This window comes from Trachemys scripta, chromosome 1 (genome assembly GCF_013100865.1).
Source record: "Trachemys scripta elegans isolate TJP31775 chromosome 1, CAS_Tse_1.0, whole genome shotgun sequence".
NCBI classification, from domain to species: Eukaryota; Metazoa; Chordata; order Testudines; family Emydidae; genus Trachemys; species Trachemys scripta.
The window spans coordinates 295414796-295440259 of NC_048298.1; the positions used below are offsets into that span (position 1 = coordinate 295414796).

At 43.5% G+C, this 25464-nt stretch overlaps 1 protein-coding gene across 1 annotated transcript; it reads right to left on the reverse strand.

Annotated features, from left to right (window-relative positions):
- RFXAP (regulatory factor X associated protein) lies at positions 1 to 25464 on the reverse strand. Its single transcript, XM_034758600.1, has 4 exons — positions 24872 to 25464; positions 22789 to 22896; positions 19798 to 19982; positions 1 to 841 (listed from the first exon to the last, which is right to left on the reverse strand). The coding sequence occupies exons 1-3, from the start codon at positions 25325 to 25327 to the stop codon at positions 19872 to 19874; spliced, it is 675 nt and encodes a 224-aa protein (XP_034614491.1). The 5' UTR covers positions 25328 to 25464; the 3' UTR covers positions 1 to 841; positions 19798 to 19871.

A 25464-nucleotide genomic window follows, 5' to 3' on the forward strand; every position in this document is an offset into this window, starting at 1 on the left:
AAGTGATTACGAGTAATGAGATATAAAAGTCAGAATTGGTTACAAAGAAATAAAAGGTAAAATGCAAACTAACACCTAACTTATCAAGCTGAGTGAATTCAAAGCAAAGATATTTCTCACCACATGCTTTTACTGGCTGAACTCCTTCAGTCAGGCCTCCTCCCCCCCGTTCAGTGTTTCTTCAGGTGTCATTAACGCCATGAGCAGATGGAAAGGGAGGGAGGAGAGAGGTGATTTGTGTCCTCTGTTCCTCATTTTTATATCTTTTCCTCCTCTCAGAGAATCATCTCCAGCTGGGGTTCAGGTGGCAGCAAATCTGTCTCCCAAGATGAAAATTTATTGCTCACACCCTTCTTCCTGCCAAAGAATGGCTGCTTACCCAGGTGATTGTCCAATTGATTTTGTTGACACCTGGCAGAGGCGTCCATTTTCCTTTTGTCTCTGAGGAACTGGTTTGGGCTGCTTCCCCAGAATTGGAATATGCCATATAAGATTCCACTGTTTGATGTTACTAACTTTACATACAATGTTGCCAGACATATTCTATCAGGACGATAATGATCAGCGAGTTATGAGTTTTCAAACAATACCTCACAAGACATATTTTGTACAAGATTTATCATAGTTTTGTAAAAGTGGTGAACATACGACTACAGTCTGTCACACTATTGCAAAGCATTATGGGCTAGATCCTATGAGGAGCTTAGTTTTCCACATCTACCGTTGATTTCAGTGGGAGCTGCTGGCTCACAGGAGGTGTTCAGCCCTTCATTGTTAGAGCATCCTGGGCTAACCCAAGTAGTCAGATACTGTTGACACACTAGTGTATGGTACTGTTGCACTGAAAAACAAGAACAATTTCATTTAAACAAAACCAAAATCTATGCATATATATATATATATATATTTAAAAATGAGTTAACTTCCACTGCTTTTTGCAAGATAAAAATAAATAAATACTTATCTGGCATGTAAACTTCATCCTCTCCTCTGAGCAGTATTGATGTATTTTGTTTTTAAATTAGAACCATCTGTAGTTAGACTATTGTGCTGCTATCCATGGTACGTCTAAAAGGGACTTGGACTGTGAGTCACAAAAGGGAAGTGAAGTGTAAATTGTGGAATTACATAACTTAACTCCTTTGGGAGAGCCTTTGTACTGGGTACATGGCAGAGTTGGGAGCAGCAAACATACAAGGGTGGGAATGGGATTGAGTCGGATACATTTACTGTATTGATGGTGCCTTGCTTCAGGGATTGATTCTGGGCCGCTGATTATTCAGGGGTTCAGCAGATGATGCTCTCAGCCAGTCTCAGGGGGTAAAGGACACAGTACCCATCCCTACAGTTGCTGGAACAAGCTGTTTACCATCTTAGCCATAGGCCTTGGCATTTGCACAGTGGTTTTGGCTATGCTGCAGGGAATGGCCAGGGCTGCAGGGGGAACAGGAAGTCCAGAGCAAAGCAGTGGGCAAAAATATTTTATAAGCTTCCAGTCCACATTCCCTCTGCAAGTGGGACATGCTGTTGCCTACACTCTGGTGCATGGAACCAGCCTGGCAAAACTCCACTCACCCAGGGCACATCACCTTTTCTGAAGGGCACCAATCCTTTTTCATGATCACCACCACCATGTGAAAGAGGTGGGTGAATATTTGATTATGCCTAGGCAGGACAGCTTAGCTAGCTGCCAGGAACCAGGTTGCTATAAGGGACAGAAACTCCAGTAACTTCATAGATCCTGCTTTTTACTATAACAGAAGTGTTACCCTGAAACTTTTATTGAACAGAATGATTTTTCTTTTCTCCTTGCATAATATCTAGAACTAAGCATTGCACTGTCTAATTGTAAGAAGAGGATTTCTGAAACCTTTAAGTATATTTTGCATAAAAGCCAAACGACATCTGTTAAAAATACTTCTCACAACTTCTAGAAACTGTGTAATACCTATAATAAGGTGATAATTATGAATGTAGCATAAGAATTTTTAATAAACCAATAGGGTTACTTACTTTGAATACAGCTTCAAGCATTTCCAACAGTGTTAGTGCACAGAATAATAAATGATAGCAAATTTTCATGGGAAATGTGTATTGGTGAAGAGCCCCATTCTGTCACCACTTGATAGCAGCAGCATCATTATCTGATAGGAGAAGCTTTATAATCTCCCACAGCAATGAAATCAAGTAATATTGGTACAGAGAAACTCTAGACATGCCATTTACTGCTTAGCAGAGTTGAGAAAATTAGTTTGAAAAGACATTTTCATCAGCTCTCTAATCTTCTCTACACAGCATCCTCTGCATCAGCAATGTCACCCTACTGGGGTCTTTGAACTGTGGTTTTCAAAATACTCATTGCTCATTTTCTCCAATTTTTCTGGGCTTTACTGACTGCGGCTCCCCCTCCCTTTTTAGAACTGAGGATGGAGAAAGCCCACGTGTTCCATTTCAGCAGCTAGTTACTTCCCCCATTCTGTATCCCAGGTTTGTCCTTTCCTTCTGCGCTGCCCTTTTCAGTGAAAGACAATTGACTCCCTCCAGCCCAGAGGGCAGAAGTTACAACCTCCTCCTCAATCCCCTGTTAATACCTGTATAGAATGGACAGCTGGGCTTGATTATAGACATTCTCAGCACCTTCCTCTTCTACTCAGAGAGTGAACATGTCCCTTCCAAGGTGCACCTGGTCTTTGTCAGCTTTAGAATCCAGTTGTCTCCTGCTGATAGTGCAGCAGAGCACCTGACCAGCTGCAGTGGTCTCTTTTCTCAAATATTTTTGCTTTCATAGGGGGTTTCACCTCTGGAAAGCAATGGCATTTGCACAGTAATAACCCATGTGATTTGTGTGTGATTAAAACACCAGACACCTCAGGTTGGCTTTTTCCCTCCTGCATTCCACCCTCTGGGAGTAATCCTTATAAAAACAGCCCCATTGACTTTAGTAGGACTACATCCGTGAGTAAAGGCTGCAGTACCAAGTTCCTAGTGTGTAAACCCCACTTGCCTTGTTAAGGTATTTCATCAGATTTTAAAGCACTCACAGCAGACCTGGCAAAACCCTAAATTACACTCAGGCCAAATTTTACAAAAGCAGCCACTGATTTGCAGTGCCCAACTTCAGCTGCCTTACACCAGATCCTCCAGGATACTTAGGTGCTTATCGCCATTAATTTCAATGGGAGCTAAGGGCCTAAACACCTTTGAGAATCTGGGCCCTTGGGCCTGAATTTCAAAGGGCCTCAATGTGTGCAGCCCTCATCGACTTTAGCTGAGTGGTCAGCCTATTCTGAATGATAGGCCCATGTTGTCTGAAACTGGGCATAAATTTCCCATAACTTATTGCAAGGTAATTCTGTATTTCACTGCAATGTTTCCCCATTGTAAACGGTGATATTTTCTGCTCAAAGGTCCTCATGAATCTGTCAGCTAGTATGCAGTTAAAAACCTTTAAACGAACTCATAAATACTCCAGTTTTTGATAAGCTGCCAGAGAGATTTAAAAGGCACTTAGAGGAAAACTAATTCGCAAAGACAGGTTTTTTTTATGTTTTTTTTTTTTTAAAGCTTCTGGGAATCAACAATTCAAACCATGTTTAAGGTTCCTACCGAGAAGTGCAATGTATCAAGAGAGAGTTATGAGATTTGAGCTGCTGGTGGCACAAAGAACATTCATCATGGTGCTCAGACCACTTATTTTCCTATTAAGAAATCTGTGCAAGAAAATTGTTGTGGGTTGATGATAGTTTAATTGCTGCCAGTACTTCAGAAATACCAGTATTAATATATCCCCTTTTTTCAGAGCCTGTTCAAGCAAACCTTGCATCCCCCATGAAGCCATCAGTTGGCCCCTTCTTTTTCCCACCCTTAATCCCCATTTACCCCACATCAGATGAGCAGGTATGTAGTGTGGCCAGACCTGGTCTGTGTGTGTGTTTGTGGAGAGAGTTAGGAGGTTTCCTGTTAAACAGGAGCACAGAAGGCCTTGCAGTGCAATAGTTATGGCTGCAATAAAGGGGCAGACATCCTCATTCCCCTTAGGGCCCAAGGTCCTGTTGTCCCTGCTCCACAGGGGATATGAGTGTGACACAGCTGCCAGCTAGGGATCTAGAGTCCAATCCAACACCCACAGAAGTCAGTATGTCTTGCCAATGAGTCCAATGGGTGTTCAGTCAGGACTATAGTCCTTTAAGTCAAACTGTAGTGAAGTGTCCCACACATTAGCTCTGCAGGTTCATCCCTGGTGGTGACCAAGATGGTGGTTGCGACATTGTCACAGGAGAGCTCTGCTAAGGAGAGGCAACTTGTACTCCATACCTTATGGCACTGAAGCATGAACATCAGTGGGCCCCCCTCAACTTAAGGGTGGAGGGAGAGGCATCTGTGTCTAGCTTTGTCTGATCTGACCCTGGTCTTTCATGGCTGACAGCATTTATTATCTGCTTGCAAAGCTATGAGATTCAGGAAGCATCACTCACCACTTGCTGCTTAGAGAGATGTAGAGTTCCTTAGATTTATAGTGACTACTATGGGAGAAACTGCATCTGTTTCTTTTGGTTGAATAGAATCATTAATAAAGAAGCGTGGCTTAATTTATTTGTTCTTGGAATGGATCTCAAGGGGAAAGCCAGTGTTCTTGGCTCATTAGGGACTTTTTCTCTTTTGTATTCAACTTTAACAATACTTAAATTCTCTCTGATAAAGCTGGGGGAGATCTATAGACCATTTGAAATGTAATGTGTGATATCATCCCTAGCAGTGCAGAGCATTTTGTGCTGGAAGTCAAAACCATCGACAAGCATTTAATCCTTCTTCCTATTAATCTCTCTCTCTCATTACTGATTCCAAGAAAACTAGAAGCAGATGCGGTAAATAAAGATTGGGGTGCAATGGAGTAAACTTAGAATAGAACACTCATTAAAGTGTCATTTTCAAAGCTGAGGCATGTTGCCCATAATACAGATTGTACCGTTAGCTGGGGAAGCTGGTTTTATCCTGGGCGTCTTCTGCTTTTGAGTTGGGACAGGCAGCTAGTCAGAACAGTCTGCAGGTGCAATTGGGAGCTTTAGTGAAAGAGCTGAGAAGGGCCCATGTAGGGCTGCAGCTTTCTTAAGCTCTTAGGACTAAATTCTGCTTCACTGCGGGACCAGGGAGAGTGGAGATGTAGCTCATGAGCAGAATGCCCCATTGCACCAAGGAAAGGTGTGATGGTAGGGAGCATGCTGGACAGCGTTCTTCTGTATGCTGCAGAAATGTGCAGCTATGCATGCCTCCCTATCCTTCCATCTGAGTCTGTGCATGGGGCAAAAGGGCCTAACCATAGGCCCAGTCTGGCTGGGCACAGCACAACAAGGGCTATGGCCGGCTAGCTGCCCCCACACTATTAGGGAGTTGTGTTCTGCCTGGCTCCTGGATAGAGGAGAGAATCCCTGTACCCTCTTTCACCCAGTAAGCTGCTGGAATGACTCGACAGGAAAAAAAACCAAGTCACAGTCAGCAAGGCCTGTTTCTTAAGGCATAACCTTTATAACAAGAAATCAAAATAAGTTCATGTGAACAAAATATCCCCCCAACTTGGGGGCTGCAGCATAATGCCATAACTCCTTGTGCAGAGCGCTACCTTCTTAATGGCATTCTCCTCCCAGAACAACCATTCTCAGAGCCCCTTCCTTTGAGCACCTCTGCAAGAAGATAGGCTGAGGGGTAGTTAACCCTTTGTTTAGCAGGGGTCCGCTAATACTCCTGTCAAACACCCACTTTGCCCCAGAGCACCTGCACAAGACAACATATTGCGTTTATTTTAAAATCAACTGCCTGTGCAAATTAGATCAAATACTTCCTCCTTAAATTGATTCCCTGGGTTAGAACATAAGACTGGCCATACTGGATCAGACCAATGGTCCATCTAACCCAGTATCCTGTCTTCCAACAGTGGTCGATGCCAGATGCTTCAAGGGAATGAACAGAACAGGGCAATTATTGCGCAATCCCCTGTCATCCAGTCCCAGCTTCTGGCAGTCAGAGGCTTAGGGACAGCCAGAGCATGGGGTTACCATCTTGGTTAATAACCATTTTGGGGTTGGTTTGTTTAATTACACACTGTGTCCCTTGAAGTCAGTTGCACTTCCCTCATTGCCAGCGTGAATACTTCCAACTAATTGTGAACTTTTTTCTGATGTGCAGTCTTAGGGTTTTTTTGTTACATATGTATACCGCTATTTTGTATTCTGAGTTAGTCCTAAAATGGTCATGTACAATAATAGCACAGGAAAACTAGACCAACGAGTTGATTTCAAATACATAATTCATCATAAATTGAAATCCATGGAAGTTTGGTTAATCCTAACCCCTTGCACTTTCAAATACATTATCATGTCATCTGAATCAAAATGTTTCTGATATTACAATGTGCTAAAATATTACAGTCTCATTAATTCACACTCATGCCTGCGAGACACTACAGATTAGTGAGCACGGGAACAAATTTAACAAAGAGCAGGGATAAATCATCACTACATTTTCTTCCTTTATTTTGGCAATTTTAGTTCTGTTTTAATTATAATTCTTTCTAAAATACAAATAAATTTATCACAGCATATTTTGTAAAGATAACTCATTGTTAGTAATTCAGAATCTCATTACAGCACTGCCTCTATTTAAATTTTGCTGATAAATGGGGAGATTAACCCCTTTCTGTGTGGATTATAAAGTGTGTATAGTAATGAAGGCTCTAATCCTCCAAAGATGTATGCATGTGAGGGGCAAAACTATGGATTTGAGGGGTTCTCTGCTGTTTATTGGTATGTGTTAGTTATCACACTCTAGTTGAGGGTAAAACCAGTACCAAATGGAATATATAAATATACAAAGGCTTGGAAGGACTAGATTTTTATTGGTGAATGTCAGTAAACATCAATTTCACAGCACACACACAAACCAGTGGGGAAAATATCCATCTATAATAATAAAAATTTACAGATAGGTGAAGTAAGAAAAATGCAGTTTGTGAACCTATGAGAGTATATTTACTTTGTATATTTTCATATGTGATGTTGAAAATGTGTGTTCTAGTGGTTAGAAAGCTTTACTTTTTTGGATCTCAACGTCTGCTGTCATTAAATAATTATTGTCTGTCATCCCCCCCCCCCCCCCGTAATTTCCTGCAACTGTGAAAATTTAAATTGATAGAAATTAAAAAATGCTTAAAACCCATAATTTTGTGCAATTGTGAAAGTTTAAATAAATAAAAATTGAAAAAAAATGCTTAAAATTAAACATTATCTGTCAAAATTATTTCTAAAACAACGAATTCTGCCAAGCCTAAATAAACAAGAGTAAAATACACAAGTTCTTTCTCTGGTTGATTTCTGCCCTTTCTTCCTCCCACTATCACAGCCTGAGCAAAACTTCTTCATCGTCCAGAAAAAAGGGATTTAGGGTACGTCTGCACTTCAACAATAAACCTAAAGCAGCAAGTCTCAGAGCTTGTGCTCATGGGGCTAAAAATAGCAGTGTTGACATTCCCGCTTGTGCTTGAGCCTGGGACCCACCCTCCTAGCTGGCTTTCAGAGTCTGGGCTCTAAGCCAAATGGAACATCTACTCTGCTATGTTTAGCCCTGTAGCACAAGCCCTGTGTGCCCAAGTAAGTTGACCCAGGCTCGAGACGCACTGCTGCAGGGGTTTCTTTGCAGTGTAGACGTACCCTCAGTGTCATTCTCAGGCAGATGTCCTTGGCATTCCAAAAACTTGCCAATGCAAATTAGTGCATGGATAGTGCCACTTGTACTCTAGCCTTCGTGAGCCTGGGAGTTCAAAACCACGTTAAGTCCTCCAACTGGCAAACTAGGCCTTGCTATCACATTGAGAAAAACATTATGCTTGCTACACAGTTAAGTAGCTTTTCCAAATCCTTTGTCCTGTCAAGGGTGACTGGGGCTGCCTGAAAACAATGTACTTAATCTGATGTTTGAATAACACACTTTTTTATCAATCTTTCATTTCTTTGGATAGAATTATCCTAGTGTAATAGTGATCATACATGTCTTGTGCTTATTGTTAATAAAGTTACTTCCAAACAGAGAGCAGTTTTTTGGTGTGCATTTTTCTGCGTGGCTGAGATTTACAAATTAAACCTTGATAAGGGTCTAGGGCCCAATCCTGCTCCCATTCACTACAGGTGCAGGAGCACTCCCCTTAGAAAACTCTCAATCAGATGACAAGTATCAGAGGGGTAGCTGTGTTAGTCTGGATCTGATTGAAGCAACAGAGTCCTGGGGCACCTTTAAGACTCTCTGTTGCTTCAATCAGATGAGTAAACCTTATACACATAGTCCACTGGAATCAGTGGTTCTTCTTCAAGTGCTTGCTCACGTCAATTCCATTCTAGGTGTGTGCGTGCCCATGTGCACAGCCATCGGAGACTTTTGCCGTAACAGTATCTGTAGGGTCGGCTGCAGCGCCCCCTTGAGGGCCGTGCTCATGCATCAGTATATCAGGCACCGCCGGCTGTACACCCTTAGTTCTTTCTTACCATCCGTGATGGTTAGTTGGAATGCCTTGTCTTGCATTGCAAGAACGTTAGCGATTCTTTCAGCCCATTGTTCTGTCTCCTTTGTAGTTAGCTTTTAGGTACTTAATGGTCAAACTAGGTGTCAGATAGTTTTAGTAGTTAAGAGTCCCAGCTGGGAGTTTGCTGCGAAGTGGGGCATGCCCCATGCTCCAGGCTTTAAACCATGTTCATCATGTACCCAGCGATGCCCATCGTGACCCCCATAACAGCTGTTTCAAGTGTCTGGGGAAATCACACAGAAAAGACAAGTGCAGGATCTGCAAGAACTTTTGCCCTAGAACCCAGACAGAGCGGGATATCCGCTTGAGGGCCCTCCTCACAGAGGCTATGCTTCGTCCTGCCTCAGAGCCCTCCGGTCAAACTCCATGCCTAGTACTTCGGCATCAGTGTGCAGCGCACTGCTGGCTACGGAACCTACCCAGCACCATTCCCCTTTGCCGGTGCCCAAGAAATGGCTGAAGCCCAAGGGCCCGTGGGCATTGCAGGACAAGGGGACTTTGGGCAAAGGACCTGTGTTAGGCCACGTGCCTGCCCCGGAGCTACACTGAGGTACCGCTGTGGTCAGACCCCCTAGCCCAGCCAGGGATCCACCTCTGTCTCTCACAATTTCAGGTGTCTAACTGTCAGGCCCTGCTAGGCAGATACAATTTCAACTTGTGGGACTCCATCAGCAAGTTCAAGAAGGGCCTTCCACAGGACTAAGTCGAGGAGTTTGCCACCTTAGTGGATGAGGGTAAACCAGTGGCGAGAGGCGCCCTCCAGATGGCCTGGGACACTACGCACTCGACAACCAGGATGATTGCCTCTGCAGTGGTCATGAGGCACAACTCCTGGTCACAGTCCTCCAAGTTGTCTCAGGAGATGCAAACTACCCTCCACAATATCCCGTTTGAGGGAGCAGGGCTCTTCTCAGAGCTGACCGATGCATGGCTCCACAACCTTAAAGATTCCCATGCCACCCTCGAGTCCTTGGGCCTGTACACCCCTCAACCAGCTAGAAAGTCATTCCGGCCGCCGCCGCCATCAAAGTCGTGGGGCATTCCCCGGTCCAGCTCCTATATGAAAGGAGAAAGACAAGGAGTTTAAGCAACAGCACCTTCCATCTTCCCGCTCCTTTGCCGAGGTTGGCCCCTCTCGAGATCAGGGCAGCCAGAAGCAGGCGTTTTGAGGATGCGCCCGAGAACGGCGCCCCAGCCACTGCCCAGGATCCACCCCCCTGCTTTTTCCTCGACCGTCTACCCCCCTTCCGTTTGGCCTGGTTGTGGCTGACCTCGGACCATTGGGTGCTCGACACAATTTGGTCCCGACTCAATTGTTCACTACACATCAATGTCAGGGAGCTCAAAGTGGTCCACTTGACCTGCCATGCCTTCCTACCTCAGCTGAAAAACAGGGTGGTCCAGGTCCTGACAGAGAATACAGCAGCCATGTTCTATATCAACAGGCAAGGCAGAGCCAGGTCATCTGCCCTTTGCCAGGAAGCTCTCGGGCTATGGACGTCTGTGTGCAATATGACCTTACATCTCGTAGCCACACACCTCCCCGGGGCCAGGAACGCTTTGGCGCATTGTTTCAGTAGGACTTTCTCGTCTTGCCATCAATGGTCTCTCCATCTGGAGGGGGTCAGCATCATCTTCCACAGGTTGGGTACTCTCCGGGTGGACCTGTTTGCGTCCAGACACAACAGGAAATGCCACGACGTCTCCTTTCAGGGGTCTGACAGAGGCTCTCTATCCGATGCTTTTCTGCTCTCACGGTTGAAGGCTTTAATGTATGCCTTTCCCCCAGTTCCACTGATCCACAGAGTCCTCATGAAGATCAAGCAGGACAGAGTGAAGGTGATCCTCATAACGCCAGCTTGGCCACATCAGGACTGATTTAGCACTCTGCTGGACTGCTCGGTGGTGGCTCCATTTCAGCTACCACTCTGGCCGGATTTTCTGTCACAAAACCACGGCGCCTCCCTGCACCCGAACCTGGCAGCATTGTATCTGATGGCTTGGCTGTGGCATAGCTAAATGAGGAGGAGCAGGAGTGCTCGGCCAGAGTCCAGCAAGTCTTGCTGGGCAGCAGAAAGCCCTCCACTAGAGCGACCTACACTGCCAAGTGGAGACGGTTTACGTACTGGTCCTCAAATAAAGGCATTCGGCCCGGTCAGGCTTCGCTGCAGTTAATCCTGAACTATCTTCTGCACCTCAAGCTCCAAGGCCTGTCTTTGTCATCTATTAAGGGCCATTTGGGTACTATTTTGACTTTCTATCCGCCACTAGAGGGCAGATCGGTTTTTGCCTACAGCATGCCTGCCAGGTTCCTCAATGGCCTTGAGCACCTCTATCCGCACGTCCGGGACCCAGTCCCTCCGTGGGACCTAAATCTCGTGTTATCCCGGCTCATGGCACACACACCCTTCGAGCCTCTGGCTTCCTATTCTCTCCTCCTTTCTTGGAAGGTTGGGTTCTTGGTTGCAATAACTTCAGCCCGCAGGGTCTCTGAGATTAGGGCACTTACCTCAGAACCGCCCTATACAGTCTTTTACAAGGACAAGGTCCAACTGCGTCCACACCCAGTCTTCCTACCGAGTTTCATAGGGGCCAGGAAATTTATCTGCCCATCTTTTTTCCAAAGCCCCATAAGTCAGAGGAGCATCGACTGCATTCCCTAGATGTCAGAAAAGCACTAGCCTTCTACATTGAACGAACCAAGCCATTCTGCAATCTACGCAGCTGTTCGTTGCAGTGGCCAACAGAATGAAAGGTTGTCCGGTGTCTGCTCAAAGAATTTCTTCTTGGATCACTGCATGCATTCATTACTGCTACGATCAGGCAAATACCTGGCCTGCTAATGTGGACAAACTAAACTGATAGAGAAATAGGAAGCCTCTGTAGAATGTTTAATATAATTTGAATAGATCACTACAAGGGCTCAGCCCCTTTCAAGGCATATGGAGGCACCGTAGTGCCTGGCCTGAGAAGACTGAAAACTGGAATAGTAACCTGATCATCTTCTCTCACAGATGAATGTGACAGATTCAGTACCATAAACAATACTTTGTATCCAGGTCACTCCATTCACTCAATGCTTATACAGCCTGAATAGATGTTTGTGAGCCTTGATAGGCCATCTGGCAGAACATTTGATCTAGGAAATATCAAATAATGGCTTCTGTGTGGATGATGATCAGCCAGTGTCACAGCATGCAAACATTGTAGAAAAGAGGTGGGATTGGACATAGATCAATGTGACCTGTTGTGAATCTGATTTCATTTTAACAGCATGAGTATGTTGTTGGTGGAGCAGTAGTGCCAGTTTTTCCCAATCTGGTCCCTGACTTGGAGGAGTAGCGAAGACTCCTATACAGCGAAGGCTCCAGGCACCAGCGCTCCAAGCGCGTGCCTGGGACGGCAAGCCGCAGGGGGCGCCCTGCCGGTCCCCGCGAGGGCAGCAGTCAGGCAGTCTTCGGCGGCTTGCCTGCGGGAGGTCCGCCAGTCCTGTGGATTCGGCGGCGGGTACGCCGAATCCGTGGGACTGGGGACCTCCCGCAGGCCTGCCACCGAAGGCAGCCTGCCTGCTGTGCTTGGGGCAGCAAAAAAAGCTAGCGCTGTCCCTGCTCCTATGTACATGGGGTAAGTGGTGTAAACATTTGAATGCTGGGCATGTCACAGTCCCCCCCATTCTATATATCATCTAATGGTTAGAGAACTCAGCCAGAATGTAGAAGACCAGAGTTCTAATCCCCACTCTGCCTGTTTTGGGGCACACACTTGAACCCAAATCTTTCCTCTCAGACAAGAGCCCTCGCTACTGAGCTAAATCATATTCTGGGGTGGGCTCTCTCAATTTCTCTAGCAGAAGCTGTATATATTTAAAAAAAAAAAACCTTAAATATTGAGAAGGACTCTGTCGCCCCATGGTTGGCACAAACACTGGAGACCCGGGTTCCAATGCCTACTCCAAAGACTATTTGTTTTATTCGAAATGGAAGAGCTTCAACAGAAGATAGGGAGAGAAATCCATAATGGAATATTCCATAGCCCAGTGGTTAGGGCATATAGGTGGGAGACTAGTATTGAAGTTTCTGTTCCAAATCAGGCAAAATAGGGATTTGAATCTCTGTCTCCAGCATCCCAAGTTACTGGAAATAAAAGCCCACTAACTTGTTTGACCAAACCTTCCAGCAAGGCATCCAGGCTGATTTGAAGATTTCAAGAGATGGAAAATACACCATGTCCTTTCATAGCTTGTTCCAATGATTAATCACCCTCACTGTTGAAAATTTGTGCCTTTAGGTAAGCTAGATCTATCAAATATACTTATTTGAAATGTCAACCTCTGAAAAGGAACTATGAAACACACAAGAAAGACACTCTGCCCTAAATAGAAGTCGTATGTGAGAAAATGAAGCTAACATACTAAAATAGCACAGTTCAGTCAGATTGCAACATGGTAGATAATAGATATTTGAGTTGTGATGTGCTTGCAAAATGGACTTGTATGCATAAGTTATTATTCAAGGAAGTAGCCTATTCAACCACTGCATGCAAAATTCTAATTTTCAGATGCCAGTATATCTCCCACAGTTTAAGGAAGGCATATGAAAAATATAGCTTCCTTGTTTGATTCCTTTGACAGTCTGAGTGAAATCTAATCACAAGCTGTTATGTCTATGTACTGGGAAAGATAACAGTATAACAAGTTATCAATATAAAGATGACAAGCCTCACAAAGAAGCTGCTAGTCCCAACATGACTGGATTCTGCTTTCCTTTTTTATATTTTATTTTCATCCCATACATTTTATTATGTTCTGAGTTAAATCAACCTAGTTCTTGAAGCATAGTTTTTGTAACTGAAGTCATTTTATGTCACATCTTTAAATTGTAAGACTCCTAACATGCTTTGCAAGCTCAGTAAATCATAAACAGCAAACTACTTCCTGAGTTATCACTTCACCTTAATAAATTAATGTCAGATTGTTTTTAACAGATAGGAATATCACACTTTTAATGATTTCAGCTTCACAATAGCCAAATGCTGAAAGTTACTGGTAGCTGTGTACATGGAGGATTTGCTGAATCAGACATTTAATTTAAACATTCACAAACATAATTTAGATAGAATGAGTACTTTGAGTGACATTTTAGAAAGACACCATTAACAAATCAAATTCTGATAATTATGTATTATTGTAACAATTAACAATCATGTTAACTATTACTAAAAGATTAAAAGAAAAATTTCTAATTTACTTCTGCATTTGACAGCACTTTGTATAGTCCATTTCCAGATCTACTCGGTGTAGACCAGTTTCTTCTGGTTGCTCCATCTCAAAAAATAATTAGAATTGGAAAAGGTAGAGAGAAGGGCAACAAAAATGATTAGGAGTATGGAACAGCTTCCCTATGAGAAGAGATTTAAAAGATTTGGACTTTTCAGCTTGAAAAACTGACTATGGGGGAGGGGGGCTAGAAAATCATGTATAGTGTGGAGAAAAAGCACTCTTTACCCCTTCAGATCCAGGGCTGGACCACAACATTTTGGCACCCGAGACGGGGAGCACAAATGACGCCCCCATGCCCTCTCGCTTGGGCCAAAACTTTGAAAGGTCTCAATTCTGCCTTCTTCCTGTTCTACTCCTCTCATGGTACTGCTCTGCTATCTACCCCAATAAAGGAGAACAACTTAAAATGCCTTGTTTAAAAATTTTAAGTAACAACTTTCAAATGCCTGAACAGCAAATGTAACTTTTCTTGTCTGCATAGTAAACACTGGCATTTTTATCTGTTTGAATAAAAGTAGTGCTTTCTGTGCCTTCTTGGTTGCAAAGATTTGAAGTGCTTCCTGCTGAAGGTCCACAGTCTGGGCCAGCTCATGCTCTATTGATATGGTTGCAAGGCCAACCAGCCTCTCCTGTGGTCATTGTGGAGCGTAGATGTGCTTTTATTAACTTCAGCTTGAAGAAGCTGCGTTCTCCACTGACAACTGTTACAGGAAGTGTTAGAAGTATGCACAGAGCAACAAAAGCATTTGGAAAGAGGGTGGTCATTTATTTGTGCACATATATTCCAGAACAGCCTTTGGAGTTGATCCTGCTGAAATGTATCTTGAAAGGGCTTTCAGTTCATCACCTAAATCACTCGCATCAATATCGTGCATGTCATCATGTGTCAACACTGTCTCTAGTGCTCTGCATTGCTGGTGTAGGTCTTCAAGTATAGTGAGGAGTTTTGGAATATCATACAACATCCCAAATATACTGCTGTTTTCCCTGAGCTTCATGAAACATTCTTCTGCATGAAACATTCAACTGACTGTATTGCAAAATCTAGCACCCGGTTAAATAATTCAACTTTGAATTGTTGTTTGGGGTCTCTTATGGGATTATCCTGTGCCTTGTAATCAAAATGTCTTCTTCTTCAGTGACTCTTGTATTCCTGAATGGGTGGGAAAATAGCTTCAGTGTGAAGTTCCTCTGCCAACTTCTGTGCACTCTTCAGAACGTTTTGAAATCTCTCAGCTGACCGGTAAGACTGTAGGTATGACTTTGCTTTATCCAGTTATTCCATTGCTCCAGATATATCAAGGTCAACACCTTGGAGTCTCTTTGCTTACAACATTTATTTCAAAAACAGTATGTCATGCCACAACACTAAGCCACACAGAAATTTGAAGTTATGTATGTTTCTGGTGATTCCATTTCCCTCTGCCACTGTTCTCCCACAAACAGTTCCTGTCATAGCATTATCCTCCATAATGGCAACTATGGCATCTTCTATCTTCCCAATTTGGTGTTTGATAGGCTTTATCGTCTCCACTCAACTTTCCCATTGTGTGGCACTCAGTGGTTTCAGTGTCAGAGAGGATGTTCCCAAATTTTGCTTCAAAATTTGCCATCGATGAGTTGATGCAGAGAAAAATACATAGATGCTTTGAATTACATTAAAAAATTCAGCAGCCTCACTAGACACTGATGCTGCATCACTGACCACCAAGTTCAATGAATGAGAACTACATGGGACAAAAAAAGCTCGAGGGTTTAACTCTCGGATCCATGTCTGCGCTCCTCTGTTCTTTCCTCTCCTGGTGGCACCATTATCATAGCTGACATGAGAGGTCAGGGCTATCGCAATTCCTGTATCTTCCAGCTTCTTGAAAAGCACATTTGTCATACCAGCTCCTGTAGTATCATCAATGTCAATACATTCTAGAAAATGCTCTCTGACAGTCACCATTGCAGGGACATTTTCACTAAGTTTGTTGTTGTTACAAAACGCACCATTAAAGTCATTTGTTCCATATGGCTGATGTCAGGTGTGCAGTCCAGAACAACAGACTTGCTAACTTCAGATCTGCCACAATCTTCTGTTTTTTTTGTTGCCAATAACTGTATGATCTCATTTTGAATTGTTTTTCCAAGGTAGTGATGTGTATACATTTCTGGGGTGGTGACTCTTCTTAGATGCTCCTGAAGTACAGCATCAAACTCAGCCATCAGCTCCACAATTTTAAGGAAGTTTCCATTGTTTGGCACATACAACTGATCTGAAGTGCCATGCAGTGCTAGGTTTTGGGTAGCAAGCATTCTCACAATGGCAATGAGCCTTTTCAGAACATTTTGCCAGTAGAGACTCTGATGCAATCTTCTCTTGATGCTGATCATCTATGGTGGCCTTTAACCTTAGTCTCATCTCAAGCTCTTTCCACCTATGGAATGCTCTCTGGTGATTTGCTGCCTTCTCATGGCATGCCAGATTTCTAGCCAGATTTTTCCAGTCCTTTGTTCCTGTAGAACCCAATGTGACTGGAACATTAGACTGGAAGAGTCTGCAACAAACACAGTATGCAGCATTCTGGGTTTTTGAGTACATAAGCCATGGCCTCTCCACTTTGTCCCATTGGGGATTTCACGCTAGTAATGTGTTGGATGGAAACTTCTATTTTCATTGTCTTTGGGGAAGATGAAATTTTTCACTTGCTGTGGCCCATGCAGTACAGGCTATTGCTCAAGTGGGTCCAGAGTCCTGGATCATCTAGACGTAAGAAACTAAACTCAGCAGCAGCTGCTTCTTGCACCTCCACCACACTCTTCTCTGATCTACACTTTTCTTCAGGAATGTGCATGGTTACATCCATTTGAGATGGAGATATGGATGCTGCAGTAGCTATCAGGTCACCTGCACTCCGACTACCTGGAAGATCAAGCATCTCCTCACCACTCACATCCTCACTGCGGCCAGAAGGCTCACCGCGAACATTCGTGTCTATGTATCTCAGGAGAGCTCCTTCCTGCTTCAGTAGAAAGCAAAGGAAGCTTTTCTTTCTTTTTCTAAATGCTGCCCCAGAGGGGCGTTTTCTTCTTTCGCTCATGACTGCTGTTCTGTGCCAGCTATAGTGGCTCTCAACACTCAATTGAAGGGGACAAATAAGTAGGCTGGTAGCAGGGCCTGAGTGAGGGAAGATATCAGCATCCTAAGGGCCTAACTGGCTCCTACTACTCCAGCTGAGTGCCTGTTCTCCTTAAGTGGACTTCAGGGAAGCAGCAGGAAACAGGAAGCTCCCTGAGAAGCTGGTGTTAATCAGTCCAGACTTCTGGGGGGTGCTAGAGAGGTACATAAGAGGCTTCTCCTCCTCTCTCTCCCTGCAGCTCCTGCTGCTTTGTTACTCCCTCTCACCTTTTCTCAGGCCTGCCATGTCTCTTGTGCCCTCCTTCCTCCAGCACAGCACTCCACCATCTCTGTGCATCTAGAGCAGCGAGAATACATATGCACCAGCAGCAGACACAATTTTCTACACTCTGGGTCCTAGTGGTGTCCCCCCACAGTCTGGCACCTGAGGCAGCCGCCTCAGTTCGCCTCATGGTAAGGCCAGCCCTGTTCATATAACACAAGAGCCAGGGGTCAATGAAATTAACAGGAAGCAGGTTTAAAACAAAAAACAAAAAAAGTACTTCACACAATGCAGTCAACTTGCGCAACTCATTGCCAAGGGATGTTGTGAAGACCAAAACTATAATGGTTCAAAAAGATTCAGATAAGTTCATCAATGACAATTAGCCAAGATGACCAGGGATGTAACCCCATGTTCTGGGCGTCCTAACCCTCTAACTGCCAAAAGCTGGGAGCACTTGATAACTGTCTTGTTCATCCCCTCTTAAGCATCTAGCATTGGCCACTGTCAGAAGACAGGATACTGGACTGGATGGACCATTGGTCTGACGCAGTATAGATGTTCTTATGAATGGGCCCAGCAAATTGTTAACAAGCCAGAAAACTTTAAAAATAAGAAAAAGATTGTATAAAATCACAATAATTGGCATGGGAGCTCTGGGGCAAGTGTAGTACTTAAGACTACTGTTTAAAAAAAAAAAAAAAAGTTAACTGAATTGCAAGTTGTCTCCCCCAAAATGTTTTCACAAAAAACCCTAAAAAAATCAGCTAAATTAGACCAAAAAAAAAAAAAAACCCCACTACTTTCTTCTATATATAAATATCAGAATAAAAATCTATAAAACTGGTATCTATTTTTAATTTTCATATAACCATTTACACCCTGAAAACACAGTATCTGATTTTTTTTTTTAAATGTGAAGTTTCTCGCTCTGAAAGAACACAAGCAGTTTGGAAATGCAGCAAAGTTTAAGGCTACCTAACCAGAGCTAGCTATTTGAATACAGAGACAGAACATAAAAATGAATATACAATAAGTTCAAAGAAGAAAAAAAATGAACATGAGTTTTTACAAAAAAGTTGCTCAAAGAACACTTATTGGTCCAAAATTTTTTATACAAAATTTCTTAAAACATATTTGAAATGAGAACCACCTGCACAATTCCAGACACACAATTGCTGTTAACAGATCGCTATCTGAACGATTTCTGTAAATAAATACATCTTACACAACACCCATACAAGAGTAGCAGAAATATTATTGAATTGATACTTATTAAGCTGTGACTTTGGTACAAACTTTTAAGGTCCACTAATAAGTACCTATGCTATTACTTAAAAACCCTCTACTAGAAAATTAGTTTTAATACTAAGAAAAACTCAGGATTCGTTGTTTTGTGATATGTTTTGATTCTTAAACAGGTAAACCAATTGTTAAAATGAACAATTTTAATTAACTAGAAACCCGAGTGGATTAGATTCTATTTCTTTTGTATTAAGCTCTTTTTAAAAGGTTTGTTTTTGGAGGAGGAAGATTACTGATAAGGAACAAGTGATATGGAATTAATTTTACTCTTTGCACACAGCTGCTGTTATAACTAAATTCAACAACTTTAAATATTTCATTTTATTCACTTACAGAGAGGAATGAAAGTCACTCATGGTTTTCAAATCCAAGACAAATAAATAATAATTAATATAATTCTTAAATTGGTTCATCCATGAGAGGTCACTTTATTCTACTATCACTCAGCAAGCTATGGTCCACCACTATTGACCACCAGTTCTTTAAATATTACTTTTTGTAAAGTTCATGAGCATGGGATAGTGGAAGGCCATGTAAACAATGAAAAAAAAAAACCTTAGGTTATTTTCTTTTTTGCCTCTAGTTCTTCCTTTAAATGGCAATTTCTCCTTTCTATACATTCTGGGGCTATTTTCCACATCAATTCCTTCAAACTACCTATTACGCTGGTTACAGCCCTGTAGCACTTCTGTTAGAGAGAATGGTTAAACACTTCAATCCAGCTAGACTTGTGAATTATGGACACACCAACAGGATCAACCAATGCTTTACACAATTAGCCATTAGTGCAGCTACTGCATGGCATTATTTTGTCTTTAACTGTTAGTGCAACAGAAGCTAATGACTCCAAGCCTCCTATATCCCTGAGCAATATGCTACTATGTCATCTTACTGGGCTGGCTCAAAGTCAGTACTTTTTTTTTTATTTCACAACTTCCACAGAAAGTAATTGCCTCTATTTCTTCAATGATTGTCATCAAAGAGTGACTACACTGAAGCTATGAAATCTTTCACATAGCAAAGTGTTTAGTTTATAATGGAAGACTTTGGTAGGAGTAGGATTACTGATACAATGACATTTACATAAAAAATTATGAATAAGTTACATTTCTGAAACAGAATGGGGAATTAGATTCCTCCTGATTTGCTCACAAATTTGTGGACATCCATGCAGCTAAGAACCCCAAAAGTGCAACCACAAAACAATACAGGTATAATACAGCAGCAACAAGTTTAGTCTTCCATCTTAATATTTAACTCGCCTTTTTTCACTTATGTAAGAGACATATCCCTCCACCACTTCAGCATAAGATTCTGCTGCAGATCTTTGTCCCCATCACACAGGTGCTCCTGGAAACTGTTGCTGCCTTTGTTCCAAAGCTTGTTGACTTAGCAGCTGCTGTTGTTTCTGCAGAAACTGTACGACCTCCGGACTTCTTAACAATGACTTAAAGAAAAGAGGATTTTTTAAATGGACACCAAAATATTTAGAATAGAAAAATATCCCATATTTGTGAACTATACATTATATCAGTTTGTTCCTTATATTTTATAAATGGGAGTTCAATAAAATTAACATATTACAAAACACACCAAAGTGGGAACCATTTTCATCATTACAATACCTCCAGAAAAGAAATGGAGTCAACATTAATGTCACCTCCAGTTAACTGAATCAAGACTGAAAGATGTGCATGATATGCCACTTCATAATACTATTTACTTTTGTTTATTAAACAAAAATAAGTTACTGTCATATAGACAATGTAAACATCTGCTTTAAAAATGTTTAACTGCAGTTTAATTTTGAACTATACTTCTTGTATTCTATATAGCAAACTACCTAAAATCCCTGTTCTTTTGTAGAAATACAGAGCCTGTCATTGAAGTAAGATTTCTATAAATATAAAATATTTATAGTTTATCATATTAACTGGTCACCAGATAGAAACAAATAACCCTTATTAAAGCATGAAAGGAAGCACTGTTTTGTGAAGAGGATGGGAGTCAGGAGTTTTGGGTTCTATTCCTGGCACTATCACTAGCTTGTTGTGGGCCTTGGCCAAATCACAACTTTTGTGCCTCAATTCCCCCCCCATCCCCCCCCCCGCCCTTCCACCTCCCCCCCCACCCCTCCATCTGCAGCATGGGAATAATTATCTAACTCCCAAAATGAATACTTATAAAATCCTTTGAGATCCTTGATTAAAAGGTGCCATAAAAGTGCTAGACATTATCTACTATATTAGGAAATGTTTTCATCCTTGTGCTACTTGAAGTTTTCCAGAAAGCCAGTTCTTTTTCCAAGATGTATACAATAACATTCCATTTAAAAAAACCGTTATGGTTTATGAGATCATGTCCTCCTCCTTCCCATATACTTTGCCCCAGGTGGGATATATTAAAAACAAAGGGATCTTTCCTAAAGGAATATTGCTGAATGAGAGAAAGGGTCAAAGCACTGAAGAAGACAGCAACACAGTTCAAGGAGAACCTGTGCCTCACATTTCCTGTTTGGTGGGCAGAACCAGGAATGAAAGAGCTTCAATCTTGTGCAAAGGCCTTTAAAAGAAATACTTACTTTTCCAAGAGCATCTGGTTGCTATATTTCTAGGGAAATCATAAAAGTGTTTTCAGTTTCCATTACTAAAAGGACCTTATCAAGTGCAGCTAAGAGCTGTGAAGGTACTGTCAATCAGGCAAGGGAGCCAAAGAGGTGCAATCCAATAGCAAGACTCAGACAGCAGCAGCCAATGGGCGGCTTTGTGACTCCAATTTTTCTGCAGGCTACTTTAAAGAATTAAAGAAAATAATTTCCTTTTCATGGACACTATTTCAAAGTTTATTTCTAGACTTTAAATAAGTGCTTCTTCTATATATTGTATATCACTGGGAGAAGGGAGACAAAATAAGGTTATTTTGCTGTAAACCTAGCATTCTGAGGTCTTTTCTTTAAAGACTTTCATCTTCAAAATATCTGGGATCTGGAGTCCTCCATGCACATAGGTGCCTAAAGAGACCCGCAGCACAATAATCAGGGCTGGTTATGCTGCTTGTCATTGTTAATGGAGACAGTAGATGAACAGTTTGATTCTCTTTTGATGGAAAGAGAATAAAAACAATGGTAAAGGTACAGTAGAAATATTCACAATAAAAGCCAAAACCACCAAATATATTAAATTCTCTCCTCCACGTAACTGACATTCAGGGAAGGCAGCTAACGGAGCCACAAAAATGATCTTGTGTTTACTACAATGTAAAACAGATGTTAGTGTATACCAGTGGTTCTCAACCTATTTACCATTGTGGGCCACATCCAATACTACCTGTATAGCCCTGAGGGGGACCACAGCTCAGTGCTGATTGGGCCACAGGTTGAGAACCACTGGTGTATACAATATCATAGTAAGTGAGGTAGCGAGTCTAAGACTTCTACTGACTTTATTTCTTACACTGCCATGACTGAAACTTGCACTGGAACTATTTAAAGTGCACATCTTACTGTTTTACTGGAGCCTTTACAGCAAAGTTGGGTTAACGCAAGTATCGGCAACCTTTGGCACACGGCTCTCCAGGGTAAGCCTCCTGGCGGGCTGGTTTGTTTACCTGCCGCATCTGCAGGTTCGGCCGATTACTGCTCCCACTGGTCGCGGTTCACCGCTCCAGGCCAGGGGGGCTGCGGGAAGCGTCATGGGCTGAGGGATGTGCTGGCCATGGCTTCTTGCAGCCCCCACTGTCCTGGAGCGGCAAACCGTAGCCAGTGGGAGCCGCAATCGGCCGAACCTGCGGACGCGGCAGGTAAACAAACTGGCCTGCCCCGCCAGGGTGCTTACCCTGGCGGGCCACATGCCAAAGGTTGCCGATCCCTGGATTAACAGATTAAAACATCCTAGATACATTATGAATGCTATCTGCCCAAAGAACTACACACTTTTCTAATAGTACAGAAATGTCCACGTTCAGTTAATGTAGCTGTGATTCACATACTCATGATTATTCATATTTGTGTTCTGTGCAGATGTCGAAATGTGCATCTTCCATGTCTACTGTGATATTTCAATTTTAAAAACTTGTTTATATAACTATGTAATGCACAACAGCAATCTACTGACTTCCAAGTTTCCAGAGAGGCACCAATAACTTTCAATACATATTCTATCTGTATCTTTAAGAAAAGGAGTGAGCAATTTACAAAAATTGGTTCTCAAAAAGCAATCCTACTATCTTCAGCCTTGTGAAGCCATAGTACTTACCAGCCTTTTCTGATTCAATACTTGTTCTAAAAGAGTAGGTCTTGCTGGGCGATCTCCAATAGACCCTGTTCTTTGTTTTGTAACAGAAACTGAACCTTCAACGCAATCCTGGACATTAGAGACAAAATACAAGAGGAAAGATGGATGTTAATATGTTTTGTCATTACAATGCATTTTCATTTCTACAGGGGAGATCTCAGAATAAAAGGGCCTGCGTCCCCTTCCTAACCTGTGGAAGGAAATAAGGTGTGCCAGAGAGGAAAAGGATCCACCCAATGTTCTGTTTTTCCCCTTTCCCTCCATAAAGCTTCCAGTCTCCACTTTCTCCATTTGCCACAGTGAGCGTGACTCCAGAAACTGGTGAATTAGACTTTAAATTAGATTCCTAACCAAATTACCACAGCTAGTTAATAAAACTAATCTATTTGATTAAAAATTAAGTAATTTGAAACAGCCCAATTATTCCCTCCACACTTCTTAACCATATTTCCCTGAAAGTAATGTGTGTCTAGAGCAGGGGTTCTCAAACTGAGCGTCGGGACCCCTTAGGAGGTTGTGAGGTTATTACATGGGGGGTCGCGAGCTGTCAGCCTCCACCCCCACCCTGCTTTGCCTCCAGCATTTATAATGGTTTTAAATATATAAAGAAGTGTTTTTAGTTTATTTTGGGGTCACACTCAGAGGCTTGCGATGTAAAAGGGGTCACCAGTACAAAAGTTTGAGAACCACTGGTCTAGAGAGTCTCAGGTTGGAGGCTAGGTCAAGGCTATAGTCACAGCTGAGGCAGTTCTAGCCACACTGCAGCACAGATAAGGTGCTGCAGATTCCTCACTGGTTTCTCTCTGGCCTGAGGCATCCCAACCTGTAAAGTTTGTTAACTGTTTTTCCACCTGAAAGGGGTCAGACAAATATCTATCCTAGCATCTACTACTTCAACACTGTTGAAGAAATGTCAAAAAGCTCAGCCTTTATTAGATGCATATATAGGTATTCTACCTTGAGTCTCACTAATCTTCAAAGGCTAGTGTAGACACTACATAGTTGTGGAAAAAGAAAATCCTGCCCTTTCCAAAACCACCCCCTCAGTACAAACGCCTCCATCACCATTTTTTTTTTAAACTCAGTAGAAGAAATGCAGTTTCCCCCTTCCCAAAACTATTCCAAAATGCAATGCATGCACAAAATGCAAGAGCTGCTTGAAAACTCTTTATAAAAATTATGGCAACTATCAGAGACTACATTGTATAGAGTTTGGGATTGAGAGCCCAAACTGCTGAAAACAAGCTGAGTGCTAATACCAGTTCTGCCACTGATTTACTGTGTGATCCCTGTGCTTGTTTTTCAATCTGTAGATAACATTTATGAAGATGTTGTGTGGCTCAATATAGCTCTGAATGTTTAAAGTATTACACTTATGCCTAAGCATACTTAGAGGGTTTCATAAGTGTAACAAACAGGGAGGAAGGAGCAGGAAAGCAGATGGCCAAAAAGTTATTCTCTGCAAGGCTTTCCCTGGCACAGTGGCCTCGGTCTATAAGAAGGGTGTGGATTTCTCTCTGGGACAGGAGAATTACCATTACTATTATTGGAACTACCTGGGCCACCACAAACATGCTTAGATAATTGGAACTCAACAGGACAGGAAATCATCCCAGGCTGACTGGCTCATTAGAAAGAACTCACTTTGTGCCGGGAGTAGGAGCAGACAAAAAGCTAGGCAGGCGATGTAAATAACGAATGCCATTCTGCACTGAATCTGTACCTTAGTGGAGGAGAGAACTAGGAGAGTTATGTGGCTCTCCAGTGAGGGAGGTGCCGCTCCCACACACCTGTAACAGCAGCACATAGTAGCAGGCTAAGTCCCCCCCTCCAATGGGGGAGCCCACCGAAAAGCTGATTACCTGCAACTCACCCTTAGCTCAAGTGATTCGGGGTGTTGCTAACTGGGCGCTGCACAGCGGGCTACCCTTGCACACAGCGGTGGGGGGCTTATGTGTAGCCTCAACTACCCCCCCCCGCCCAAATCTCTGCCCTAATACCTCGGCACTGTGATACAGCCGTGAGCCGGGCACTAACCCCTCACCTCGGCCCGCGCGCTGCCCCCGGGGGTGGCAGCCCCGCCCTGCGCTGGGGGCGCCCCGGCCCCGCCGCCGCCCAGGGCCTGGTCGCTCTTCTTGCGCTTGTACTTGTCCTTGTACATCTTGTTGCGGTGGCGCTTGCACATCCAGGGCTTGCGCTGCTTGGCCACCTGCGTGGTGGTCTCGCTGCAGCCCTGGTACGTGCAGCTCTTGCAGCCCCCGCCGCCCGCGGGGCCCTCCCCGCCGGAGGCCGCCGCCGCATCCTCGTCCTCCAGCTCCTCGGGGCTGGCCGTGCTCTCGCCGCCCGCCGGCTCGCCCTCCTCGGCCGCGTCCCCTTCGCCCTCGCTGGGGCACACCTCGCACAGGAACACGAGGCCTCCGGAGGTCTCCGGGTCCTGCGCGGCGCCCCGGGGTCGCCCGATGCCCCCCGCCGCCTCCTCGTCGCCGCTGCACGGCTGCATCACCAGCAGCGTCAGCTGGGGGGGCGAGGAGGAAGCGGCGGCGGGGCCGGGCCGCAGGGCCCTGCTGCTGCCGCCCGGACCCTCCGTTCCGCTCTCCCACCCGCCGAGCGCCGGGCGGCTCTGGACCGGTAGCCACA